This window comes from Hypanus sabinus, chromosome 21 (assembly GCF_030144855.1).
Source record: "Hypanus sabinus isolate sHypSab1 chromosome 21, sHypSab1.hap1, whole genome shotgun sequence".
Classification (NCBI taxonomy): Eukaryota; Metazoa; Chordata; class Chondrichthyes; order Myliobatiformes; family Dasyatidae; genus Hypanus; species Hypanus sabinus.
The window spans coordinates 45580377-45607598 of NC_082726.1; the positions used below are offsets into that span (position 1 = coordinate 45580377).

At 42.6% G+C, this 27222-nt stretch overlaps 1 protein-coding gene across 2 annotated transcripts in view; it reads left to right on the forward strand.

Annotated features, from left to right (window-relative positions):
• The window catches only part of sgpl1 (sphingosine-1-phosphate lyase 1), a 91580-nt gene that overhangs the window by 11113 nt on the left and 53245 nt on the right, over window positions 1-27222 (forward strand). For both annotated transcript variants that reach the window (XM_059946441.1, XM_059946440.1), the window contains exons 2-6: window positions 8490-8655; window positions 11179-11246; window positions 14502-14649; window positions 15931-16010; window positions 25055-25183. In XM_059946441.1, coding sequence (XP_059802424.1) covers window positions 8490-8655; window positions 11179-11246; window positions 14502-14649; window positions 15931-16010; window positions 25055-25183 — 591 coding nt within the window. The remainder of the gene's footprint in view (window positions 1-8489; window positions 8656-11178; window positions 11247-14501; window positions 14650-15930; window positions 16011-25054; window positions 25184-27222) is intronic.

The window sequence follows — 27222 nt, forward strand, 5'->3', positions numbered from 1 at the left end:
GTTGACATGATGCTTTGTGCCTGTGCTGCAGCTGCAAATGTGTTAATCATTGTACCTTTTGTACACATATGATCTCCATCTCGACAATGATGACCTCGAACAGCACGTGTGCCATTTCCATCCATCCCATTCTGCAACTTATTTCCTTGTGACATATTCTCTCATCTGCCCGTGAACTCGACCCAAATTCTCAAACCACCCAGCTGCACTATGGTTATTAGCACTTAGCAATTAACTCACCAGTCCGCAGGACTTTGGGACATTGGAGTAAACTGGAGTGTTCTTAACTCAACAAGCCCCATCACCCCTACTGGGATAGGCACTGCTGATAGCAGATCACCAAAGTCTTCCGTCCTGGGCCAGTCTTTCACATTGTCTCCAGATGTAACCCATCTTCTTGGTGTGTGCTTTCTCTTGCAGGGATGGGGTCTTTCGAGCTTCTGTTGGCATTTATGTAGCACTGGGTTTTCACAGGTTGGGGTTGCTAGCCCCATGCCCAACCCTCTTACTTTTGCAGTTGAACTTAGGACTGTCCGTGGCGGAGTTAAACTGGACTGCCCAGGAGAACAAATTTGGCCTTAACATGGTCATTTCGATTAATCGTTGGAAGCTGCAGTACTGGCCCTCTGCCCCCCATTCACTCCCTGACTCCTGGGTGTCAGGTATAGTTAGCTGACTATTTATCCCAGTCTGTTTACTGTGGGCGAATTGTCAGTGCATGCTGATGTACTGCTTGCACTGTCATGAGCTTTTTGCTTGTGCAGTAATTTCTTTGTGGAAATCCAACTGGACTGTAACTGTCATGAGCCTTTTGGAAATTCAACTGTAATGACTGGTTCACCAATATTCACTCTCTGAATGTCACTGTTCTCTCTCATAAAACAACACTGGACTCTCAACAGATCAGACAGCATCTCTGGAGGGAAATGAACAGTCAGCATTTAAAGTCAAGACCCTTCATGTAGACTGAAAGATAGAGGGAAGATGGGATATAAAAGGAGATTACAGCCAGTATAGTTTAAAAAAGTTTTTCAGTCCAGACTCAACCCAAAAGATTGAGTGTTCATTTCCCTCTCTAGGTCATGCCTGACCCACAAAGTTCCTCCAGTATCTTGTATTTTGCTGCAGATTCCAGACTCTAAAGTCACTTGTATCTCTTTTGGGAAAAGTACTTTAATTGTCTGATTATATTAATGACATTCTAGACACCTTGCCACTATTTAATAAAGTATTTCAGTGTTTTCCTAATGACAGGTGGCAGGCTGAATGGGATAACTATCCAAAGCACAGTACAAGTATGATGGACTGAATGATGCGCTCTCATGTCAGATGAATTCACGGAGTTATTTTTCAGTGTCAGCCTTTTGGCAGAGAGACTTTATGCTGTGTTGGATCCTGATTCTTTTGCAATCCAACTGTTCTCTGGAAATAGAAAACTTGTTACCTATGATCATTTTATTAGATGTTACAACAGCAAAAAAATAGGAAGCATTGGCAGAACAAAGAAAAGTCCAGGCCAAGAAGTAGTTGTGGCCTTCTCATACCAGATTAGAGATAATAGAAATTCCATGATCACAATTAACCAATCAAATAGCCTGATTTAATTAGCATGACACCTGCTATTAAAGCTAAGAAGTTTTTAGAAAAATACCAAGACAACAGTACTGTAATCACTGGAAAATTCATCGAATGATTACCATGATCCTATATCCTTGAGAAAGATAACGCTGCTGTTTGAGAGAGGACAGTGAAGGTTAACAGTGGTGTGCAGAATTTTCAAAACCTTTTTTTGTTTTCTCCTTGGGTTTGCTGTCTTTAATGTTAGTCTTTGATAAGAAGCCACTTCCTGTTGTGTCTTTGATGTTCTTGATAAATTCCATCACTGCCTTTCCAATTCTTTTTTTCTCCGAGGCTGAATTGTTTTCGGTTTGTGAGTGACGTGCCTCTTGCTGGGTCACTAGAATCTACCGTAAACTGAGCAGATCTCGGGCATTTTCACCAACCTGTTCCAAGGATCAAGTGCCCTGTCGACATGGTGAATGTGCTATAGAAATGAATAGGTGCAAACTACACATCTACCTGGCATGTTCAGGGTGAATTAGGTTTTGGGGAAAATTGGCCCAACAGGAATAAACATTCTAAGATGTTCAGAAGGCCTTTCAGCCCATCTAGGGAAACTGGATGACCTGCTTCAAGCTAATCCCTTTCCTCTGCTCTTAGCCCACTGGCTGAACGTACATCTGTTTCTCATCCAAGTGCTTGTTATTTGTACCCTCACCCACTGAGGGCTGAGATTTGCAACCTGGGTCAATGAATTTCCCTTCTGTTTTTTTTTATTTCATCACCTCTCTCAATTAAGTATGAAGGGCTTTTCCTGGCCAATTTCTCCCAGCTTGTCATAATATAATGTGGTATCACCAGATCACTCCAGCAGCTTTGGAAGGGATGCTTATCACTATCAGAGGTTTAATTGTTCATGCTCTTACTGCACGTTATAAGACTTGGGTGATGTTATCACCTGAATCTAAAAAGGTCTTTCACTCACAAATTCCAAGATGGGAATGTGACTGAATAGTAATTTCTTGCTTGGACAGATCCAGGTATATAGAAGTTTGGATAGTTCACTCCTTGGAACAGGTTCCAGTGTGTCTGAGATGTTTTCTGTCTTGGTCTTTGCAGTTTTGCCACCTCTAAAACCCTTGCACCTCTTGTCCTTCTCCATTTCTGACCTCACAAATTCACATTCTCCTTTTTCCATTGATGGCCGTTCCTTCACCTGACAAGACTCGAAACCTCTTAAGTAGTCAGTGTCTCCTCGTCACTCCTGTAACTTTCTTCCCATTTTGTCTCATTTGAAAGCCTACCTGCAAACACACTTTTGTAGATGTCCTGGTCGTCTCGGTGTTGTGTTGCTTGGTAACTCTCCAAATCTTGGTATCACCTCAAATCTTAGGGATGTATGTTAGAAAAATCTAGGTAACTGGAGATAAACAGGGTAAATTGCTTGGATAAACTTGGGATTGCAATAAAATGTGTGAAGTGTTCTTGTCAATCATGCTGCTGCTTATCATTGTGATTTAGTTGTGTTTTAATGACATTGACAATGCCTCAGATGTAATGAGCAATTAAAATAACTCCTGAGGCATTGACTTTGATATCAAATTAATGAATAAAATTTCTCTCTACCAGCTTTTAAGTTCATTTGAACTGTTTTGGTGTTTCACACCCAGTCAAATACACATCTGCGATATATTGGGTGCTTTAGTGCCAATTTGTGCATATAAGTATAAACAACAGGGTGATAATTACTGGATAATTTCTGGGAGATTAATATTGGCTGGGCAAATAGTGCTGCTCTTGCTGGGCAGTAGTGTGTGAACTTGTGCATCTCTTTGAAGGAGCAGTTGAGTTTTTGTTTTTGCTTTGTGTTCCTGACACATTCCCTCAGAATCTCATGATATTTTGTACTTGTTAGCTGGGCTAGGTCTTGAGCCCATAAGCTCCTGACTTGTGTTCTATTAGAAAAATGGAGGGCTATATAGGAGGGAAGAATTAGATTAATCTTAGAGTAGGTTAAAAGGTTGGCACAACATTGTGGGCTGAAGGGCCTGTATTGTGCTGTGATGTTCTATTAAAGAGGAGATTGCTCTTTGTGCAATAGTTGGCACAAAATGAAATGAGCCTTTGTCTTGACTGTCTGATCCATAAAGCACTTGGAAAACTAACTGGTGATCCAGTCACTTTACTGCAGGTGTTGCAAAGGATGAGAGTTTTAATAGTTGCAAGGACGGATTTAATAGGCTGGCATATTAGGAACCTTGATGTCTGAGGAGAGAAGCCCAGCAAAAACCTTATTTGCCCCATTTCCTTTGACAAAGTTATTGGTAAAAGTGTTTTGTTTCACCTGGAGACTGGGTGCATAAAAACAGAGGCAGAAATGGAAGCCTCACTGATAACAGTTCAGCACAGACTAGGTGGGCTGAAAGACCTGTTTCTGTGCTGTGACTACTATGACTCACTGCTCCGATATGGGGCTCTTTGTGCTCAGCAGACACCAGTGAACAAACCAAGCGTCTGAAATCCAATATTGAACCAGCAAGTCAGAGCCCCATCTCAGGAGCCTTAAGATCCCAACATGTTGGGTGCATGTCAAAGTACTTAGCTCACTTTTGTGGTGTGTTTAAAAAGACACCAAATGTGTATTCCTATTGCAACTTAGGACGATACAAAGGGTTTTACAGCCAGTGTGGTCATTCTTGAAATTTGGGAAAAGGAGGAAGCCAGTGTGCAAAATGGTACAGACTAGCCTTTCTCAATATGATGGAGGAAGAAATATTGGTCAGGAGATGGAGGAGCTATACCATTCTTTGATTGGGCTAGTGACAATGGGATATTTTATGTCCATGAGGGTCTGGCTTAACTTTCTCTTTTGAAAGTCAGAGCCAACTGCTCAGTACTTCTCCTATGCTGTCTTGGGTGGTACCAGCCAGGGTTATGCGATCTTGGATAGGATTGTATCAAGAACTTCTAGGCTTAAGTGAGGAAGTGGATCCAATGAGCCAGGGATAAAGTTCAAGTAACCAAGATGGGGAATCTGGCTTAATTTGTATTTCCTCTTGATGTACTTGGTAGATGTAATAGAACAGGTGAGTGAGAAGAAACATTTAATGTTATCAGGTTTTCTCCATCACTGCCTCAGCAAATGATGTACCAGCTTGTAAACAATGTACCCAACGGCTCTGTGAAATGCAACAAGAATCTAGTGAAGAAATAATGTGAAGAAGCACCTGGTTTTTGATAAATTCATTAGGAGTGGTGTCTTGGTTAACATTTAGATAATTGTATCAATATTTTAACATTATTTAAGAATACTAGCTACTGCCCTGACCTGGCCATTGTTGGAGCGGGGTAGTGTTAGATTGGGCTCCACAGGCTTGGACAAGCACAGACACAGGCTAAGTAAGTTTGTATTAAGTACTTTTCTCTGTTAGTACATAGCTTGTGCAATAAAAATGGGTCCAGTGTTAGTGGCATGTTCCTTGTCTGAGGTGTGGGAGATTTGGGAGACCTCCAGTGCCCCTCATAACTAAGTCTGTGCCAAGTGCATTGAACTGCAGCTTGGTGACCATCAGCCGATACGGGCGGGGGTGCGGGGGGATGAGAAGGTGATAGATAGGAGCTACAGGGAGGTAGTTGCCCTTATTTTGCAGGAAGCAGGTACCTGGGTGACTGTCAGGAGAGGAAAAGGGAATTGGCAGCCAGTGCAGAGTACCCCGTGACTGTTCTCCACAACAATATGTGTATACCGCTTTGGATACTGTTTGGGGTGGGGGGGGGGGGAAGAAACAGCCTGAGGGTGAAACTGCAGTGAGCAGGTCTATGGCACTGAATTGAGTGCTGGTGGGGTGGGGGGGGGGGGGTCACAAAGAAGCTTTTGGAACATTCGTCTTCATATATCAATATATTGCTTTGGATCCAACGATGAGGATAAATTTAATTGTGACTTATAAAATTGAGGTGGGGAGAGTTTGGAATTTTGGGAGAATTTTATGGGGTGAGTGTAAGTCCTGTGCAGGATGGTCAGTCTGGGCTTGTTGGGCCAAAGGGCCTATTTTCATGATCTATGACTTTAAGTACATTATGTAGGAAGCCCTGTTTGCTTTGGTTCAGTAACCAAATGGGAAGAAGGGAAGACAGAATGCCTGGTATGATATGGCACACTGTGTAAGAGAGATGGAAACAGAAATTACAGTGGATTCCAGTTAATTGGGCCATTGGTTAATCAGACAGCTGTTTATTTGGGACAACTCTTAAAGGACAAAAACTAGATCGAGAAAATAGCTGGGATTCCTTTTGTTTATTTGGGACAATATGCTGCTTAATTTGGGGAGGAGACTGTTGCTGAACAGTTTTGAACTAGTGTCGGTTGTGTGCACTTGCGTGGCCATTAGACTACACCAGGCTCAGAGTGATCAGTTTTTAAATGGCATCATTTGTATGTGTCCGTGGTCAAAAAACAGTGATTTTTGCCACTGATAGTTGGCGAGAAATAAGTGGTAAGATAATTCAGGATTGTTTTGCTCAGCACGGTTTCAAACATACAGGCTTGGAGATGCCAGAAACAGCCGGGAGTGGAAATGAAACAATTTCACTACTACAAATTAAGAATTGTGAAGGTATTGATCAGCATCTTGAATGTTACAATGCAAATAAAAATATGGAGGGTGCATTCATCTAATGCATTGCATGAAGGCATTCTGTTATCTGCAGCAGGTGCCTGTGCAGATTTTGTTCATTTATAGTCAATCAAAGGAACATGGCTGTGTACTTCCATAATAACTACGGGTGTGTCCCCACCCCCGCCGCTTTTACAAAGGTAGAGAGTTCCTATGAAACCTTTCTTAAGCTGAAATGGCGTGAAGCAAAGAACCATTAATTTAAATGGGAAAAATTTTCTTAAAAGCGAAAATCCTCTTTGTAATGCGAAAACAAGTTGCCAATGTAGGTCTATTATAAAAGCGAAGGTGAGTAAAGTGAACGTTCGTAAAACGGGGGACACCTGTATTGGGAACTAATACACAGTTTTATAGTGTTTTAGTAGTATTGAAAGTGTTCTAATTTGTGTTGTATTTCATTTAGATAGATAATGTGTTACTCAGTTAACCTGTAGTCTTTTTTAGACTCATCTATTTCCATGAAATTTTGGCTAATTCCAAACTCAGGCCAAACTAAGACTACTTAATTGGGCCAAACTGTGCTGGTCCCGATGTCTCCCAACTAACCAGAATCTACTGTATTTGGTATCTTCACAAGGTGATTGGCTGGCCATTTAAGGGATTATAATTTGTGGGGTGTGGAAAAAGAGAAAGTAGATAGGGCTGATGAGATTGTCATTAAACCGCTGCTACGGAAATGAAGCTATTCAGTCCATCATGTTTATGCTGGCTTCCAATACAGCAAAGATGAGATGAGAGCTGGGGTCACGAGGAAAGCTTCTCTTGCCCCTTGACACAGGTGGGGTGTGAATGGTTCTTGTCGTTCTACTTATTGTTGTATTTATTATTACCACAGATACAGTTTTCTCCGTGAACTTCATGCGAGGAAGGAATTTCAATGCACTCTGGTGTATGTGACGTGATTCTAATCTGAATCAGAATCATAAACCATTGACCTTGAGTTAAACACGTCAAAGGGTGTTGATTGGCTCAAGGGTGGTCACCAACAAAACCAGAGACCAAGAACTGGGCTTGGGGATCTGTTTGGTTAGCCCTTCTTTTGGGTGGAAGGGTGAGTTGGATGGGGTATCTAAGCTGGCCTTTCCGTGCTGCACCCAGCTTTCACCTCCACATGCTACTGCCAGTCTTCAGACAGGAATGTGCTGGATTTGAGGTTTATTTTCTGAGTGAACTATTGATATTTAAGAGAGATTTTGAAGGTATTGTTACACTCTTGGCATTAGTTTTGAAATTTTGTATTGGCGTGACTGTCAGCAAGATTCATCATCCAGGTTTGTTATTTATTTCAGTATCTTGAGTACATGTTCTCAAGGGGCCCATTTTCCAAGTCTGTCTCCTTCACATTCTGACTTTCCTTTTGAGGGAAGCACCACATTTCAAAATTGGCTCCTTGTCTCCCTGGAGTCGAGTGTTTTAACCTTCAGTCTGGTCCGCTGGGCCTTTGCTGTATCTTGGCTGTGAACTCAACTGGATGTTCCTGCTGTGCATGGACAGACAATGGCTCTTTTTGAAAATCAGACTTTGAATGAGTACTGGATTATTTGTCTGCTCTTTGGGTGGGGTTTAAAATGAGCCCCTTGAAGATCTTGGAGATGTGGGGCGAACAATTGCAGACATAGGCAGAGGGATTTGAGCACTGCATGAGATATTTAATAATAAAGAACTGCTTAACTGGGTGACAGTGTAGATGAGTAGATACTGGGCATGTTAAAAGTTGGGAGATGGGTGGCAGACTATTGGAAAGCTTTACCAAGGTGTCCAGGAGAGCATTGGAAGAATTGTTTTGCATTAACAAAGATGTGTGAGAAAAATTCTTGCATGTTGTATGGAATTGGCTTGTTGTCCCTTCAGCGTAGACGACCGAGAAATTGTTTGAACTGATAAATATGTGACAAGGTACTCCAAGTAGCAAATATGGAGACATATTCTATTTCTTGTCTTTCACGTCTCAGAGGAATTTATGGTCTTTCGGGAACAAAATCCAGAAACAAATTTTTGATTCATGTGGAATTCTGTTCCTGCTCCTCCTCTCAGATTCTGGAAATGCCAGGCTGGTTTGAACTTACACAGTGAAGGTTGGTAATGTTTCATTTGTGGCCACCAATAGAATGGGGTGGCAAAACGTTTCCCAAAGGCAGGAGAATGGGCCAGTGAATTGGGTAAAGGGTCAGTGAACTAACATCTGCCAGAGTTTGGCCGCTGTGACTGGAGTGGTTGAAGTGAGCACGCCTAACTTTGCTGATTTTCTTCCAGGAGACGCTGGATGTTTACACGGAGACGGTTGGGCTGTACCTAGGACGGGGCACGAGTTACGTAAACACACTACTCCAGGGGCAGCAGCCCTGGCAGATCGCTGCCATCTCAGTCGTGGCTACTCTGCTGGCAGTGTGGCTCCATGGCTTTCTCTTCAAGCAGCAAAGTGAGTGGGGATGGCCAGGGGAGGAACAGGGATAGAAATCATTGACTTTTGTTTAGGGCCTTTCACAACCTGAGGATGTCCCATAGTTGTTTATTATTGTCACATTTACTGAGTTACAGTACTTTCTAAAATGTTATCATAGGGGAACAGGCCTTTCGGCCCAACTCATCCATCCTGACCAAGATGTCTGTCCGAGCTAGTACTGTTTACCAGTACTGGGCCCATATCCCTCTGAACTTTCCTACCTGTTCAAATATCTTTTAAATGTTATTGCTGCTACGTCAACCAATTCCCCTGGCAGCTTGATCTATGTGTATGCCACCCTCTGAATGGAATAATTTGCTCCTCAGGTTCCTACTAAATTTTTTCTGATGCATAATTCGTACACAGCCATTCCCACAGCCAGCAGGACATTTACGTTGAGGTGAGCTGTTGGTAAATTGAGGGGTTCAGTGTGTCCAGATGACGTGAGGGAATTCCTTGCATTTTGTGGCAAGGATCTAGCATCTCCACTTCTCGGCGGTCATGGAGCATTGTGGGAAGGGTCACCCCAGAAGCTTGAGCATAAAGTGTAGGCTGACACGCCAGTGCAGCGTCGAAGGATGGCTGTCCTATCAGAGGTGGCAGTTTTTAAACGAGGCCTGAGTAAGGCAGTATTGCAATGGTGATCTTCTGTCAGAGGTCCATCGAACCACATTCTATTCCATGTTTGGAGTAGGCAAGTGTGACTTTCCCCGGGTTTCCTCCTTCAGTTTCCTCCTACTTGGAAGGACATGTTGGTTGATGGGTGAATTGGTGTTTATTAATTACCCCTATTATGTGTGTTCGGGTAGCTTGATGGGTGGTGTTGAGGGGTATTTGTCTGAGAAGGGGTTGCAGGACCATGAATGAAGGATTGGGATGCTCTGAGAGTTGGCATAGACTTGATAGGTACATCAAGTCTCACTCCAAACATGAAAACTGAAATCTCTCTCAAAAATGTTCTCCCGCAGGCGAGTGAGAAACTGTTTTAAAGAGGGGCAGCTGAGGTTGCTGCATTGTGTCACTTAGTCTTAGAAAAGTACAGCACAGAAACAGGCCCTTCAGCCCATCAAGTCCATGCCGAACCATTTAAACTGTCTATTCCCATCGTCTTGCACCGGGACCATAGCCCACCATACCCCTACCATCCTTGTACCTATCCAAACTTCTCCTAAGCAGTGAAATTGAGCTTGCATGAACCACTTGCACTGGCAGCTTGTTCCACCTTCTTGAGCCCTCTAAGTGAAGAAGTTTCCTCTCATGTTCCTCTTAAACATTTCACCTTTCACCCTTAACTCATGACCTCTGCTTGTCGTCCCACCCAACCTCAGTAGGAAAAGCCTGCTTACGTTCACACTATCTATACCTCTCATAGTTTTGTACTCCTCCATCAAATCTCTCAAATCTTCTCCTTTCCAATGAATAAAGTTCTAACATAATTCAATCTTCCCTTATAACTCAGGTCCTCCAGCACTGGCAACATCCTTGTAACTTTTCTCTGTACTCTTTCAACCTTATTTACATCTTTCCTCTAGGTAGCTGCCCAGAACTGTACACAATACTCTGGATTAGGCCTCAACAGTGTTTTATACAACAACTTGACATCCCATCTCCTGTACTCAATCCTTTGATTGATGAAGGCCATTGGGACAAAAGCTTTCTTATGGGCTGTCTCCTTACAAGGACCAGGAATGTCTGTTTTGAATCCAGTCTTAACTTTATCAGATACACGTGAACTTTGCCTGTGTTGTACTTTTCATCTTCAATTTAGATCTGTGTTACTCAAAGGTTAATGGGCATTCCTTGTATAAAAACAAAGATTGTGTTCTTAGATTTGATGAAAGTGAAGTAAAATAGTGTTTTTTTTCTGATCTGATAACTAGAGGGAGTCAATCAGACTAAAATGATCAGACGAAAACACAAAATGCTGTCAGAACTCAGCAGGCCAGACAGCATCTAAGCGAGGAGGTAGTGATGATGTTTCTGGTTCTCTTTCTCTCTCTTCCCCCCCCCCCACTATAATTTCCCCCCAGCCCTACCTTTCTTTCTCTTTTATTTCCCATAATTCTCCACCTTCCCCCAGCCCATTTCCCTCCAGCCTATCACTTCCCAGCTCTCTACCTCCCCCCTCCCTCCATTTCTTATCCCCCCCTCGACCATCCCATGTCACTTCACTCCTGATGAAGGGTTTCGGCCCGAAACGCCGTCACTACTTCCTCCCATAGATGCTGTCTGGCCTGCTGAGTTCTGCCAGCATTTTGTGTTTTTATTTATTTCCAGCATCTGCAGATTTACTCGTGTTGCCTTAAAATGATCAGAATTTTGTTTTGCATCTCTTGGATGACTTCCTTGTAATTAATTCTGTTGTGAAGTTGAAACAGGCTGCAGTTTTGTGATTGGTGTGTTTGCCAACAGTGCAAAGGAAGGGCCTTTTCTGATTTGGAGATTGTGCGCCTGTTTTCCACCATTGATTTTTTTTTTTCTTATCTTTTATCTCTGCAGGTATTTCCTTACGACTAAGAAATTTCTTCTTCAGAATGATGAGGAAATTGCCATTTCTGGCTGCTTCGGTAAGTATGTTCATCATTTTAACAAGGTGGCATTTCCAGTGGAATATGCAGGAAGGCATGATGGTTTTTTTTCGCTGTTGAATGTGGAAGATTTCCTCTGTGATCATAACATTGATCACTTTGTTAGGTCTCCCTTAACTTTCTCCCCCTCAAGTTTAGAACACTCCCTGTTTTTGTACCTACACGATAAGAGCTGCCTCCCCACCCCCCCCCCCCCAGGTATTTTTAATGAATCTCCTCTGTAACACTCTAGCAAGGCCATGATATCGTTGCTGAAATACAGTTTCCAGGGTGCAACTCAAGCTTAAGCAATAATTTTAAAAGCTTTATCTTCATTTGTAATCAATCGCTCAATTTGCAAAGCCAAACTCGCTTCCGTTTATCCTCTCTGCCACCTTCGTTCCTGGAACCCTCCACTTCTGTGCCCCTCAAAATAATCCATCTTGTCTCCTTGTGTCGCTTCTCCCAGAATGCATCGCTTTGTACTTTTTCACATCACACTGCGTCTGCCACCAAAGTCTTCTGATTTTGTCAATCTCATCTGTGTACTCGTGTAGTGTGTTCCGAACTGTGTGCTGTGCGACACTGACTGACTGTATGTCATCCACAAACTGGAGAATTGTACTCCTACTCATTTACCTATTGCTGTGATCTGGAAGAGGGATGTTGTAACATATTCTGCTCTATTAGTTTATTTTTATTCATTGCAAAATATTAAAAGTAGCATGGTGTATCCCTTTGCTGTTAAATAAACTGAGATGGGAAGTGATCTATGTGCATAAACCTACGTAATTGTCATGTCTTGTCATCCCATTGGTGGTGATGAAGGAAAAAGACCTGAAATGCCATAGGACAAAAGGAATCTTGAATTTCTCTTCACCATGACCCCAAATTCAAGTGACAATAATTGAAGTTTGTTTGTCATGTGTACATATACTGAAATATGCAGTGAAATGTATCGCAACAAACGCAAAATGCTGGAGGAAATAAGCAGACCAGGCAGCATCTGTGGAAAAGAGTACAGTCAATGTTTTGGGCCAGACTCTTCACTAGGACAGTACTCTTTTCCATAGATGCTGCCCGGCCTGCTGAGCTCCCCTGGCATTTTGTGTCTGTTATTTGGATTTCCAGCACCCGCAGACTTTCTCGTGCTAGTGAAATGCATTGTTTGTGTTAACACCTGGGGGGACTGCTGAGGGATGCCTGCTTCCTGTGCCAGCATAGGATGCCCGCATTGCTCGGCAGAGCAACACAGAACACAGTAATCAACAACCAACAACAGCAAAAAACAAGCCCTGTTCTTCCCTCCAGTCCTTTAACCCCCGAACAGGTCTTCAGCTCTTGTCCTCAGTGGACAGACTTGGGCCTGCAGACACTGGGCTTCAACTTCCCCAGCAGACTCACAGATTTTTGCAGACTCTGCATCAGCCAACGGCCTAGACTTCCAGATTCCTGATTCATCCTTGGGCCTTGGTTCTTGGCATCGAGCCCAGGACACTCTGAGGACCAGGCCTCGAAATCCGAAATTGCTGCTTGTGGGAATCTGAACACTTGGCTTTGAACTTTGGACCCACTGGTTCACGAACCCTGGGGGGGCAGGGGTGGGGGGGTCATTGGAACCCGTTCGTCCTGTCTGCATCGAAATATGAATGTGGAACCTGCTGACATCATGACACCTCATAATGATTTTTGGCTCGGAGTGAAGCCGGTTTGTTTTTCACTTGAGAACTTCAGTGCACCACTGGACAGCGGGGATAAGATGATGATGGCAAAATGAGGTTGAGCAGGGTATTGAGCACTTAGCTCATTGAACTGCTCCACCGATTTGAGACCGACCTAACTTTTCCCCACCTTTGTTAGCAAATACCAGTTAATCTTCAGTGTACATTAAAAAAGAGGCCTCTGCAGACAGAAGCTGGTACAATTTCTGATTTCTCTCCTGAATGTACTCATTCTAATTTTTTCATCCTAATTTTCTTGGTCCTTTTTCCCCAGCTGGTGCCAATAGTTTTATTTATTCCTTCAGTCCAATTCTAAACTTTCTAAATTCCAGGGGATGGAGTCCAGTTTGTGTAAACTCCTTTTTGTGGTTTAACCTTTGAAGCCTGTATCATTAAAGTTCCCATGCTCGCTGCCTGAAACCAGCATCTGCTATCACCCACGGTGACACGCACAAAATGTTGGAAAGACTCACCAGGTCAGGCAGCATCTACGGATATATATCCTGTCACGCTATCCCTGCTGTGTTATAAAGAGCATTATTTGTTTGCAGTGTGAAACTTCTACTTTCTGCCCTGGCCTTGGAAGGAATAAATGCAGATCCCTCTACCAGGAAAGGAGAGCATTTGATACATCTGTTCTCTTTGTGAAATCAATTCAAAACCAGCTCCACTGCTTGCCTTTCTTGTAGACCTGTCTTTACTTTGCTTCCAACACTGGGGTCTTGTTCTTTCCTGCGAAGATGCACTGGCCAGTTTGAAATGGTGCAGACGTCCATGTTCAAATGGAAATTAAAGGGTTGGGAACTATGTTGACTATATGGTTTGATAGGGAAGTGAACAACACTCTTTCAATATTAATGTGGTTGCTGATTTCATTGTTGCGTCATGTCGGGGATTAAATCCACTCAGATTGGCATGGCTGAAGTAATGTGATTCTCTTGCTGTTTCTGATGAGGTCAATATCCTATCACGTTGGTAGTTTATGGAGCAATTTGTCAGTAGGGCAAAGGCCACTGTGGCTTTCGATTGCTCTCACATCCACTTCTGTGTCTGTCAGGCGCACTGCACTCTGCGCTTTATTCTTGGCACACGTCCAGCTCTGTACTGAGCGCAGAGTTCAGATCTGGTCTGTCATTGTATGTTGATCTAGGCCAGGAAGCACTTCATTTTGATTATTGTTTTGATTTTAAAGAAAGGTCTTGAAAATAGTTGGAAGTTGAGGAGTGATTTGAAAATGGAAGCATGCTCCAAGCCACTTGTACTCTGATCTGTGTGTTTTGCAGGAACCTAGCGTAGAATATTTTTTATTTTGATTCATTTTACTTTTAACTCTATAACCACCATCAGTCCATAATAATTAATTGATTCTGACAAATCTAAGGAAACTTTTGTTATCAAATGTAGTTGTGTCTGAAGGACTACTTCCTGGCAGGTTCCTGCTTGGTTAAATGTGCAATGACTACAGTTTTGTGCCGTTTATGATAAGATGCAGGGAATTAGCACATTAAACCTTCTTGATGCATTCCATCAACAGATACAGAAGCAACTTGACAAAGCACTGAATGACCTGTCTTCAAGTGTCTTAACCCTGGAGGACGGAATGACCTATGTTACGTCTTTGCCTGCCCACGGGCTGACAGAATCGGATCTCCTCCTCAAGGTGAAAGAGTACACCGCAATGGGTGAGTTAATGTGATTGTAACTTGAAGAGGTTTGGCTTGAATTCATTGTTGCTTTCCCTCTGAAAGAGGTAGGATGAGCTTTATTAATTGGGGTAGAAATCCATTCAGTGCTCGTGACTGTGCAAAGCACTCTTACTGAAGTTTCGTTCCATGGGCTCAATGTACCTAATTCTCGCAGGGAAGAGCTGCATTTAAAGTTCCAGCATCTGCAGGATTTTAAAGTTTTTTTTCCCCCCATTTCCCATTCATCACTTGACGTTTAACTTGCACCTGATTTAAATCTGTAGGTTAACAGTGTCACAGTGAGTGACGTTCACAGCTAGAGCTCCTGCAGTTTGAAGCCCTGCTCCGGAATCCAGAATGCATATCTCGGCTGACAGACCAGCACAGTTCTGCCTGCTGAGATGTTCAACTTCGTCCATTCTCTGATCAATCAATTAAAAATTAAAGGAGTTGTTAACTATTACTCGTCAGTCAATCAACATAATTTAAAAAATAAAGCTGATTATTAGTACATTATGCCATTACTGTGTGTAGGGGGTGTGGTTTGCCTAAATAAATAAAACATGTTGAAATGTAACTTTCTACGTTACAAAGAGACCACACTCCAATTTACCACTGACTTTAAAGAAACGCTTAGCATTGCGCTATTTTGGCGCTGACAACCTGGGTTTAATTCCGCCAGGATTCTGTCTTAAGGAGTTTGTACATTCTCGCTGCAACCAAGTGGGTTTCCTCCGCGTGCTCCAGGGTCCTCCCACTTTCCAAGGCTGTAGCATTTAGTAGGTTAGTTGGGCAGGGAGGGCTTGTTGGGCCAGAAGGACCTGTAACTGTCTGAATAAAATAAACTGTAAGAAAATAGCTGCATAAAATATTTAAATGATGTGGCATTCCTTTGTAGGTGGCTGTCTGTCTACCACTTTGCATTGTACAAGTGTGCCTGCAAAGTGAACAGCAAGTGTTTAAGCTTGCCACAGCAAAATTCATCAGCTCGTACTGATAATATTCTTTGCATGAATCAGCTAAGCTGTGGCAGTGTATAGCTTTGCCTGCATTGACAGCTCAGCTTTGCCACCTGCAGTGTTAGTTGATCATGGTTAAAACCCTGTCTTGAACAGGACCTGGAGGCTGATGTGTGTTTGTCTTATCCCCGATGCGAAACTTTGCATTGTGCTTTTTGGATCTACTGTGTATGTCCATAAGAAAATGAATCTCGTGGTTGATTTCGGTGATGTGTGTGTTGCTCGATAATAACTTCACTTTGAACTTTGTGTTTTGCAGGGGAAACATGTTGGGAAAAGGGCCAAGTTTCTGGAACAGTGTATAGTGGCGAAGAGCAACTCACAAAGCTGATGGTGAAGGTAGGAGATGGTTTGATGTATCATTACAAAACATCAACACTGGCCCCCTTACCTCTGGTAATTCCAGTCCTCTCCCTCTGTTTTCCTTCAATGCCTGCATGATACCAGCCACATGAGGATGGATACCAACGAGCTGTCCCCTGTGCTGTGAGGAAATCTCCTGCCTTTACTCAGTCCCAATAATTTAACATCGGCAGAAAGACATGGCAGGACTTTGACCGAATGTTGCATGACCTATTTGAGGACAAGAAATGGGAAAGTAGGAGGCCATTCCATCCCTCAAACCTGCAATAATCTTTTGTTTCAAACCAACCAGGATATCTCTGAAAATAAATGTAAATGAAAGAATAAAAGCAGGAGTGGGCAACAGGGCCTCTCAAATCTGCTCTGCTATTCAATACGGTGATGCCTGATCTGCCACAAGTCTTGTGTCTTATTTTGTGTCAGTTCCCCAAAATCCTCAATACTCCTTCCTTCATAAATGTCTCTACTTCCTCTTTAGATAGCGCCAGTGATGAAGCCTTCCTGTCTGATCTAGAGATTCATCATCTACTGTGAAAAGTTCCTGTTCATCTCAATTTTAAATGGCTGTATAATCTTGCATTACTCTTGTGTTTACACCATCAGTGTTAAATTCATTAAATTGGGGGTTTACACTCATGGAAACTTCCAACTTGTCATACCTTCCTCATAACCTTGTGTTTCAATAAGATGATCTGTCATTCTTAAATCAATAAATATTATTTTAGGAATGCATGGTAGGACATCCTCTCACTCTAGAAATTAGCCGAGTGAATTTTTTTGGGCTGCTTCTAATGATAGTACATCCTTTATTAAATGAGAGGACCAAAATTGTGTTCATTTCTGGTTGCCTCATTATAGGAAGGATCTGGAAGCTTTAGAGAGTGCAGAGGAGATTTGCCAGGAGGCTGTCTGGATTGGAAAGCATGTCTTATGAGAGCAGGTTGAACAGGCTAGGCACTTTCTCCTTGGAGAGGAGGAGGATGAGAGATGACTTGACAGAGGCATACAAGATGAGAGATGACTTGACAGAGGCATACAAGATGATAAGAGTGGACAGCTAGAGTTTTTTTTCCCCCAAGGTGGAAATGGCTATTACGAAGGGGCATGACTTTAAGGTGACGAGGAAGATAAAGAGTGTATGTACTAAAGGGTGTAAAGAGTGTGTGTTGCTTGGATTTCCAGCATTTGCAGATTTTCTCTTGTTTGTGAGTATATGTCAGAGGTAGTTATTTTTAAAGAGCATGATAGGTGATTGGAAAACGCTGCTAGGGGTGGTGATGGTGGAGGTAGATTAGGGACATTTAAGAGACTCTTAGATAAGCATATAAGTGAAAGAAAACTGGAGGCTATTTGGGAGGAAAGCGTTAGATTGATCTTGGAGTAGGTTAAGATTATGGGCTGAAGAGCCTGTTCTGTTCTATGAAGCTGCTCGGTAGTCCAGGTATAGCCTCGCTAGTACCACCAGTACAATTGTAACAATACTTCAGTATTTAACCTTCTTGCAATATGGTCAACGTCCCATTTGCTTCCCCTGTCACTGGCAGCGCTTTTAGCTGAGAATTGAGGCTCAGAAACCAAGCATCTGTTGACCTTCTCTTAAATAAACACTGTGACTGAGGATTAATAGCTCACTGGACAAGATGTTTCTAACAGTTTGTGAAGAAATCTGTCCTCCTTTTAGCCTCTATGCTGATCTGTATTCAGAGGCTCTGCCCCATAGTAGTAGATTCCAGCCAGGTCAATTTTGATTCAGTGAGATCCTCTCAACCTTTACTTCAGGAAAATTATTGTATCAGTATTCGCAATCTCTTCTCTTGAGACTATCTTTCTTTTCCTCCCCTCATGCCCTCCTATCACATATATATATATATTCATAAAAATTCCATATCTCGGGTATCAACCTCAGTTATCTAACATCCTTTGTCCCTGCTGGATAAGGGAACCAAGCTGTATTTGATATTTCAGGTGTGTTATTACAAATGAAAAAAGAATGGAATAAACTTACTTCATCAAAATATTAGAATGGATGATAAAGGCATGCAGGAGTTCAACACTTTGCCAGCTGTTCTTCTGAAGGGAATTTCTGCAGCTAAGGATCCTATGAGACTAGAACTCTGGTTAGTTCCAGACCATGAGCAAGCACCATTATTTAACTGCTCAGTGCGAAAGAGGAACCTACATTTATTTTAATCTCAATATCTGCATTTTTTTTCTTTTAGTTTCAGCCATGTTCTCCAGTTTCCTCCCACATCCAGAAGTCAGGAGGGTCGGTACATAGTTGGCCACTGTGATCTCCCTAGCGTGCAGGGATGTTGCAAAATCTGGGTGGTGGGGGAGGTTAAAAAGGGAATAATGTAGGATCAGTGTGATTGGGTGGTTGATGGTCAGAGTACTGACCTGGCAGACCTAAGAGTGTGTCCTGCGTGTGCCTGACAGCTGATGCATGTGGTAAAGTCCCACCAATGGCAGTACGTGTGCACTGGGGCCTCTGACTAAAGAGCTCTAAAGCAGTGGATTGAATTCTCCCTCTTAAGGTCAACCTCATTACTGCTCCTTGGCCTTTGCTCATTTGCTGCTGGAATTCTTACCTAGAACTATTAAATGTAAACTGGTATTTCAATAAAACAGGAAAATGGAACCACTCAGGGGTCATCTTAACGTCTACGGAATGAGAAGCAGTAAACATTTCAAGCTGGGAAAGTTCTAATAAAGCATCTTAGACCTGAGAACAATTTCTCTTTCCACAGATGCTGCCTAACCTGCTGGGAATTAACAAGATTTTCCATTTTTGTTCCTATTTCCGGCAACTGCAGATTTTATCTTATTCCATTTCAACCCCCTCTCCTATTTTTAATCCTCTAAGTCTCCAATATCCTACACTTCCTTACCACAGTGTGTGCCAGTCAGCCATCAGTCTGACTCTCACTGATGTTTGGTGATACCTGATTAGGCCTCTTTTTAAGTTCTTTTTCAACAATTTTACAATAGTCTCCAGTCTCATTATGTTCTACCTCATTGGCATTCACTGTTTTAGCAATCTTACCTTCACTCTCCGACACCCCTTCCAAATCCTTTCCATCCCAGCCATCTTCTGTCCTAATGCAGGGAGTTCGCCCAGAACATCATCGATTTCTTCCCCCAGTAAACGCTGTTCAACCCTGCTGAGTTCCTCTAGACGATTGTTGCTCTGGATTCCAGTATCTGCCCTCTTTTGTGTTCTCTTCCTGCATCTCTCACTCCCTTTCTGAATGCTGGTGCCTCTTCAATGGATTTACAGGTGGGGGAGTCAGGACAAATTAGGAAGGAGCACAGTCATATAAATGTTGCAAACATGGGGTTGCAGAGTGTGAAGTAATAGGAGTAGGTTGGTGAGTGAAATAATGATTGAGACCTTTGTTGGTCAGGATCGATCATGGATGTTGACGCACAAGCCAGGTCAGTATAATATGAGAGCAAGCTGTTGGCCATGTAGCAAGCACCCCCTCTCCATGCATCTGAGAAATCCAAAGGAACGGCAGAGACCGATAAAGTTTGGTACCAGCAGTGTCGCACGAGTTGCCAGTCAGTTTTGAGCTCAATGTAGGACTGCTGTAGGGCCTCCAGCTCTGGACTTTTCCCTTGGGGTTTACTCCCAAAGTCTTCCCCATGAGCCTGTCTAGCTGCAAGGCAGTGGAAGTTTGAGATCAGAGTTTTCCTTCTCCTTGATGTTCTGCCAACCACGGCTGATGAGCCCCATCTGCCTGAAGCGACTGGTTTTAAGGCACCAGTAACCTGCCTTTGCCACTTCTCCTGTCAGTAGAAATGGTTCCACCAGGTTTAGTAGCCAAGCTACACGAGAAGACCAGAAGCTGGACCTGGTTGTCGGAGGCTGTTTGAGAGGCACGCAATTGGGAGCATTTAATGGGTAGTAGGAGCTTGTCCCCGTTACCATCTCTGGCTATAACAACCTTAAGGAATGGAATAGAATAGAACCATATTGTCATTGTTCAAGACAATGGATTGCAGTGCTACTCCAGTCTGTGCTATACAGATATTTACAATGCATAGTGTATGGTTTACTTGAAAAATATCTCTTTCGTTACATGCAACGAGTGACTTAGATAGTCCATAACACTCAAAGACTATTGGCAAGCTGGAGTGAAGCATTATTCAGCTCAGGAAGAAGCTGAATTTTAGTCTTCCTGTCTTGGCTAAGACGCTTCTGTATCTCCTACCAAATGGTAGCTCTTGGCCCGAAACGTTGACTATACTCTTTTCCAAAGATGCTGCCTGGCCTGCTGAGTTCCTCCAGCATTTTGTGTGTGTTGCTTGGATTTCCAGCATCTGCAGATTTTCTCTCCTTTGTGAATGAAGGGGAACGAGAGGGAAGTGACCAGAATGACGAATGAAGAAAAGGGAGGGGGGGGGGGGAGTAATTACTGTAAGTTAAAGAGATAGCATTGCGACATTGACTGCGTGATGCTTTGATTTATTTCTCCACTCTATCAGACACTGTTCGTGCAGCTGGTGTCTAATTGTTGGCCACTGGGTAATGGGTGACCGATTGTTGCTGCAGTGTTAAAAGCAAGCCACTCTGGTGAGATTTGTTGCTTGAACAAAGCTTTTGCAACAAAGCTTTTTTTTTCAGAGAGGTGGGGTGGGAAATGAAAAAACAATCTTCACCTTAGCAGCCTCCTGCATGTTTCCTGTCTGAAGGCAAGTTGTGGGTGGTGGTGTACTTTCTTGCTTGCATGTACACTGTTGTAGGAAGCACAGTAGTCAGATGATACCTAGCGTGCTGCTGGGAATAGCAATGTGGTAATGACATGACCAGGCAATTTCTGAATTGGAAGGTTGTGGATTCAAGCTGTATTCAGTCCTTGGGCACACAATAATCTACGCTGACACTGCAGTGCAGTAGCGAGTTGAGATGAGGTTAAACTGAGGCCCTGGTAGTCCTCAAGAGTGAACATCGGAATCAGAATTGTTTTTTTAAATCATTGACGTTGCAGTATAGTGCAATATATAAAATGTACTCTAAAATACCACAAAAAAATAAATATATATGAAATATATTTATATGAAATGTGTGTATGTATATAGTGGTCTTGTGTTCATTCTCTGTTCAGACTTTCAAGATGGCGCCGAAGAGTGGCGACTCTGGGTGCAGCTCTGAAAGGAATCATCGAATAATCTTGTTTAGGACTGCTGCAGTTGAAATCTAGTCACTACCATGGGTAGTTCAGAAAGCAACATTGTTTTTAACATGAAGACCACACAGGTTGATTGAATAACATGAGTTCTCTTGTTTCTCAGCGAATGTTTTGTGGATTAGAAAGGGAAGATGTTATTCCCTTCTTTTTGAAATTGATGTAGAAAGGGAAGAGGGAAGTTCAAGGGGGATATTAGAGGAAGGTTTTTTACTCAGAGAGTGGTTGGTGTGTGGAATGCACTGCCTGAGTCAGTGGTGAAGGCAGGTACACTAGTGAAGTTTAAGAGACTACTAGACAGGTATATGGAGGAATTTAAGGTGGGGAGTTATATGGGAGGCAGGGTTTGAGGGTTGGCAAAACATTGTGGGCTGAAGGGCCTGTAATGTGCTGCACTATTCTATGTTCTATATTTTCTTCTTTGGAGCTGAGGAATGAGAACCCTGAAGTAGTCAGTGCTCGAAGGGGCCGATATTAGCATTATATACACAGAGCAGCGTACCTGACCAGGTTGTCGTGCAGGGATACTGCAATGAGCTCCTGCTCAACCCACTGGTTTTTCAGAACCTGATTGAGGCATCAACGGTGGCTGCTGGTCGTTATCTGAGAAAATCTGGAGCCACGTTGAGATGGAGTAGGTGTCATCTGTCACAAATGGCTGTCAGTGGCTTCCTTTACTGTGTCAGATAGGATTTACTTATGCCCTGCTCCTTCCACCCCTGCCCTGCTGCTGACCAGCACCAGTCCTTACAGACATCCTCTTCACACTACTGCCATGGCTTGTTCCGTACCAAGCTTTGCCTGCTGGGATGAGATCTCCATTTCACCAGTAGAGAGTGCTGGTTTGTGCTGGATTTCCCAGCAGGGCTCTGTGGCACCTTGTGACACATCCGTTTTAAATAGTACATCAGTTTTCTCCCTCCTGAGCTTTCGGACTTCAGGACCACAAACTCCGCAGTGAATCATTGCAGGATTCCTTGTGTATAAAAGCCCTCTACCTATCCTGACATGGGAATACAATGGATTCCAGTTAATTGGGACACTTCAGGACCATTTTGGCCCAATTAAATGGCTGCCCAGTTGGCTGAAGTGTCATTGAAGTGGTTAAAAAAGCATAAAAAAGACAAACTACCATTTATTTGAGTAGCAAATTACGTACTTAAATGAAATACAGAACAGATTAGAACTCTAGCAATATCACTACAGTCTTATAAAACTGTATCAAGTCCTAGTTGTTAATAATGGAGGAATTCATCCAATGTTATGATGGCAAGTTGTTCTGACTGTAAATGAACAAAATCAGCAAGGACACCTAGTGCAGATAACGGACTGCTTTTGACAATTGCGTCTTCCAAATCTTCATTTCCATTACACCATTCAAGATGATTATCAAATTCTTCTTCATTCCAAATTTGATAAAGTAGTGAAATCATTACATTTTCACTCTCAGCCATTTGTGCCATCTCCAAGCCTGAATGCTGAAACCACGGTGAGCGAAACACTTCCGACATGTTTTACTGCTTATTTCTCACTATCAGTGACAATAGTCTCTGCTTTTTGAATACAAATATATGCAAATGAAGCTATTTCAAAAACTGTTCACTGCATGCACGGTGTAGTATCTAACAGCCACACAAGTGCATGTGACTGATTCTATCTAGTTAGAAACTGTTCAGCAACAGTCTTCTGTTCCAATTAAGCGGCATAAGTGTCCCAAATAAACAAAGGGAAATACAGATATTTTCTAGGTTTTTTTTGTTCTTTAAGATATAACTGTCTCACCGTAGGCTCATAAAGAGTTAGGTATAACTATCAGTAACTTTACAATGTATGGGGAATGATAATGGAAAGGCCATTTCCAATAAATCAACACATCTAGGGTGAATGTGATTCACAAACATAAATGTTTCAATATCCCTTTAAAGGAAAGTAGGACTGTTATTTATATGAACACTGACACGCCCATTCAAATTTACTGTTCGCGAGGAAGAAATAATTTAACTCTCACCATTGTAAGCTTAGATCAAAGTTGTATTGACAAAGTATTTTAAACTATAAGAAACACAATAAAGGAAAAGGGCCCAGTAAATATATGTTAGTCTATATTATACACATAATCATTGGAACACATTCTAGCGTTATCAATCTAGTTTGTTTCATTTGGTTTTCTTATGGTACTGAAATGGTTTTGCCTGAAAACCCATTCCAAGTGAACCCTAAATATCCACGTATTGTCCAAGGAAAAGGTGTCAAATTTTCTGTAAGGCCTTATCCTATCTAGCTAACTAAAAGTTATCTGTACATTTTCCGTGAAAACCATAATCTGCAAAATCCTATTGGCTAATTCAACAAGCCTAACTTAATCAACTGGATTTTTATTTTAAACAGTAAAATTAAATACTCAATTGTATAATATAATTAAAGGAACACATTGCATTTTGTGAAAATCTGCAGAAAATAAAATACCCAACAGCATTATTGTATTAATAAAATAAAGCATGGTCTTAACCCAGGGTGTTACAAAGAATTGTCCCAATTAGAGACTGATGGCCTAGTTAACCAGATTCCACTGTTTTGTTGCATATACCAGGATGCAGTAGAAAAACTTGCTTACTGTTCATACAGATTAAATCATTACATGGTGCATTGAGATAGAATAAGGTAAAACAATAACTTTGAAGAATAAAGTATAAGAGCTACTGAAAGAGTGCAGTACAGTTAAATGATGACATGCAAAATCATATCGAGGTAGATTGCGAGGCCAAGAGTCCATTTTACATTCAAGGGGTCCATTCAAGAGTCTGATGACAGTGGAGGGACTGTTTATTTTCCTCTGTAGTGGGATAGAAGCTATCCTTGAGCATGGTGTCCTTTTAGGCCCTTGTATCTTGACCACTCCTTCGCCATCACTGAATCAGAGTGCTGGAGTTCTCTCCCTTGCATTCCCAAAGGCATTCTCACAGCTCAAGAGCATAACACTTCAAGTTTGCCACCACCTTCTCGGGGACTGGTACGGGTAGGCAATTAAATGCTGGCTCAGTCTCTGGTGCCCACATTGCTTGAATGAATAAAAATGAGAGAGAGGATGGAGAAGTTGACCTTTCTGTGGTGACCCACATTCCTCACAAAGTATACCAGTCAGAATTTCTGAAGAGTTGCATTATTGCAAGAAACATTGCAGACAAATTGTGCACAGTGAGTTCCCATAATATTAATATCATATTGAGCAGACAATTCCTTTCAGTCAAGTTAGCCGATGGGTAAATGTTGGTGAGGGTATTGGGGTAAATCTCCTGCTCTTCTTTGAAATAGGTATCCTTTGGACTCTCTTGAAAGGGCAGAGTCTGTCTAGGGTTGTTCCATCTGAGATAGCGCCTTTAACAGTGGCACATTACCTCATTACCACACTGTGACATAGTCTGGATCTTTGCACCAGGGTCTCTGGAATGGGCTTTTGACCTGCAACATGGCTGTGAAAATACATGATGATGTGGTTTTATTAAGATGGGTAGGAGGCGATGCATGGACCCTTAACATATGTATGTGCTCTTGGTGTTGTGGTGTGTAGACACTGAAAATTCTGCAGATGCTGGAAACGTTGAGCAGTTCACACAAAAAGCTAGGGGGATTCTCAGCGTCTATGGAGGAACTGTTTTTTTCCCTTCTGTGGATGCCGTCTGACCTACTGAATTCCCTCAGCATTTTGTGTGTGTTGTGGTGAACAGTTTGTTCCTGTGTTGTAAGTATTCAGTAGGAAAAAACACTGATATATTTTAACCTGGTGCATTGTATGTTCTTCATGGTTTATTTCTGAACTGCTTTTGTTCTTAGGTCTATGGGGACTTTGCATGGAGTAATCCTCTCCACCCGGATATCTTCCCTGGCGTGCGAAAGATGGAGGCAGAGGTCGTTCGGATGTCTTGCACTCTCTTCCACGGGGGACCCGACTCTTGCGGGACGGTAGGTAGATCCAATATGTGCTGGGATTTGCACCTTACCTGAGGGCAGAGGAGTTGTTGGGGACCATTCTGCCATTCACCAAACTGCTGATCGGTGCCAACAGCTTGGGATGCGAGGTGATGAACAAGTACCTGGGTGTGTGGGGGTAAGGAGGGTGTGGGTGGTGGTTTGGTGCGTTGCGGAATAGCATCAGTAGGCCTGCTCACATCTGAGAGCAACCATAGTGCAGGGCCAGAGTGTACTGATCTTTAGCCGTGGGTTGTCCCTTAACTACATGTTGCCATGCCTACGAGCCTTGTTGTCACGGGCAGTTAATGTTGGGCCAGCCTCAATGTACCCATACATTGTGGAATAACCAGAACAGACTGAAATTCTGCAGAATTCCAAAGATGTATTTGAGTTTTGGAACATTAATTGAAGCATTAATCTTAGAAGAGGTCAATTTTTTTTTTTGTCAAGACTACCTGCAGGTAAATTTAGCCCTGATAATGCAAGCACAAGATATTAGAGTTGTGTCTGTAATCAGGCAAACGTGATCATCATCAGTGGAAAAATTTGCTTGCAGGGTGAGGTGTGTCATCTTTAATTGGGGTACGGATTACTGCTCAAAGGTAGAATTATGCAGAGATTTCTATATTTTATCAATTCTCTGACTGATAACATTTATCTTTCAAGAACCAGACCATATTAGAGTGATAGAGAAGTCCAAAGGCTGCTATTTACTGTGTTGTGTGCTTGTCTAAGCACATCCTTTCCGTATTCTATTGAGAAATGTAACAATCCGGAGGGCCTATTTACAACAGGAGCAGCTGTCATTTGCTTTGAAGCTTTTAGTGTAGTACGATATTACTAAGTGCATCAATAGCTTAATCAGCCAAAACCCGTAGCATGCATCGGAGCAAGGGACCTAAGGGCTGGTCAGGGAAGTAGGTTTCAAAGGAGATAAGCTTGCAGAAAAAAATTCCAGAGTTAAGGCTGTCTATAGCTGGTGAGATGGGGCGATTGAGATTCAGAGAACAGCAAGGGAATGCAGACATCTTGCAGGGTTATATGCTTCTGTGTACAGGCACATGTAAAGGCATTTTAGAGTTAAAAGTTGAAGGCAGTTACTGATTACAAACCAGCATTGATCAAGCACGTGTGGATGGATGGGGGTGGCACGGTAGCGTCGTGGTTGGCACAACGCTTTATAGTACCAGTGACATGGGTTCAATTCCCGCTGCTGCCGGTAGGGAGTTTGTACGTTCTCCCCAGGACTGGGTGGGTTTCCTTCGGGTGCTCTGGTTCCCTCCCGCCGTTCAAAGATGTATCGGTTGGTAGGTTAATTGATCATTGTAAATTGTCCCGTGATTAGGGTAGGGTTAAATCGAGGGTTGCTGGCCAGCATGGCTCACAGAGCCTGAAGGGATGATTCTGTACAGTGTCTCAATAAATAAATTAAGAACAGGATTTTGAGCGTGTTTTGCCTATGTTGTCAGAGTTTTGATAAACTGTAGTTGGTGGACGATGCAGTGTGTTAACAGCAGGAGAGTTGGATCTGCAGCAACAAAACCTTTGGGGTTAGAATCACCTTTCTTACCCACCTGGCTTTACATATCACCTTCTAGCGATCCTCCTTCCCCTCCCCAGTGCTGTTATTCTGTTGTCTTCCCCCTTCCATTCTCGTGCTGATGAAGAATCTCGGCCTGAAATGTCAACTGTTTATTCATTTCCATAGATCCTGCTTGACCTGCTGAGTTCCTCCAGCATTTTGTGTGTGTAGTCTTGGGATTGGAGTTGGTTTATTGTTGTCACACGTACTGAGGTACAGTGAAATGGTTGTCTTGTATACTGCTCATTACACAATGCTTGTGCTAGTACGCAGTAAAACAATAACAGAATGCAGGATCAAGTTTAACAACCGCAGAGAAAGTGCAGTGCAGATAGAGAGTATGGTACAACATCATAATGAGGTAGATTGTGAAGATGAGTTCATCTTGTCATACAAAGCCAACATTCAGTATTCTTATAAAAGTGGTGTAGACGCTCTCTGTGAAGAG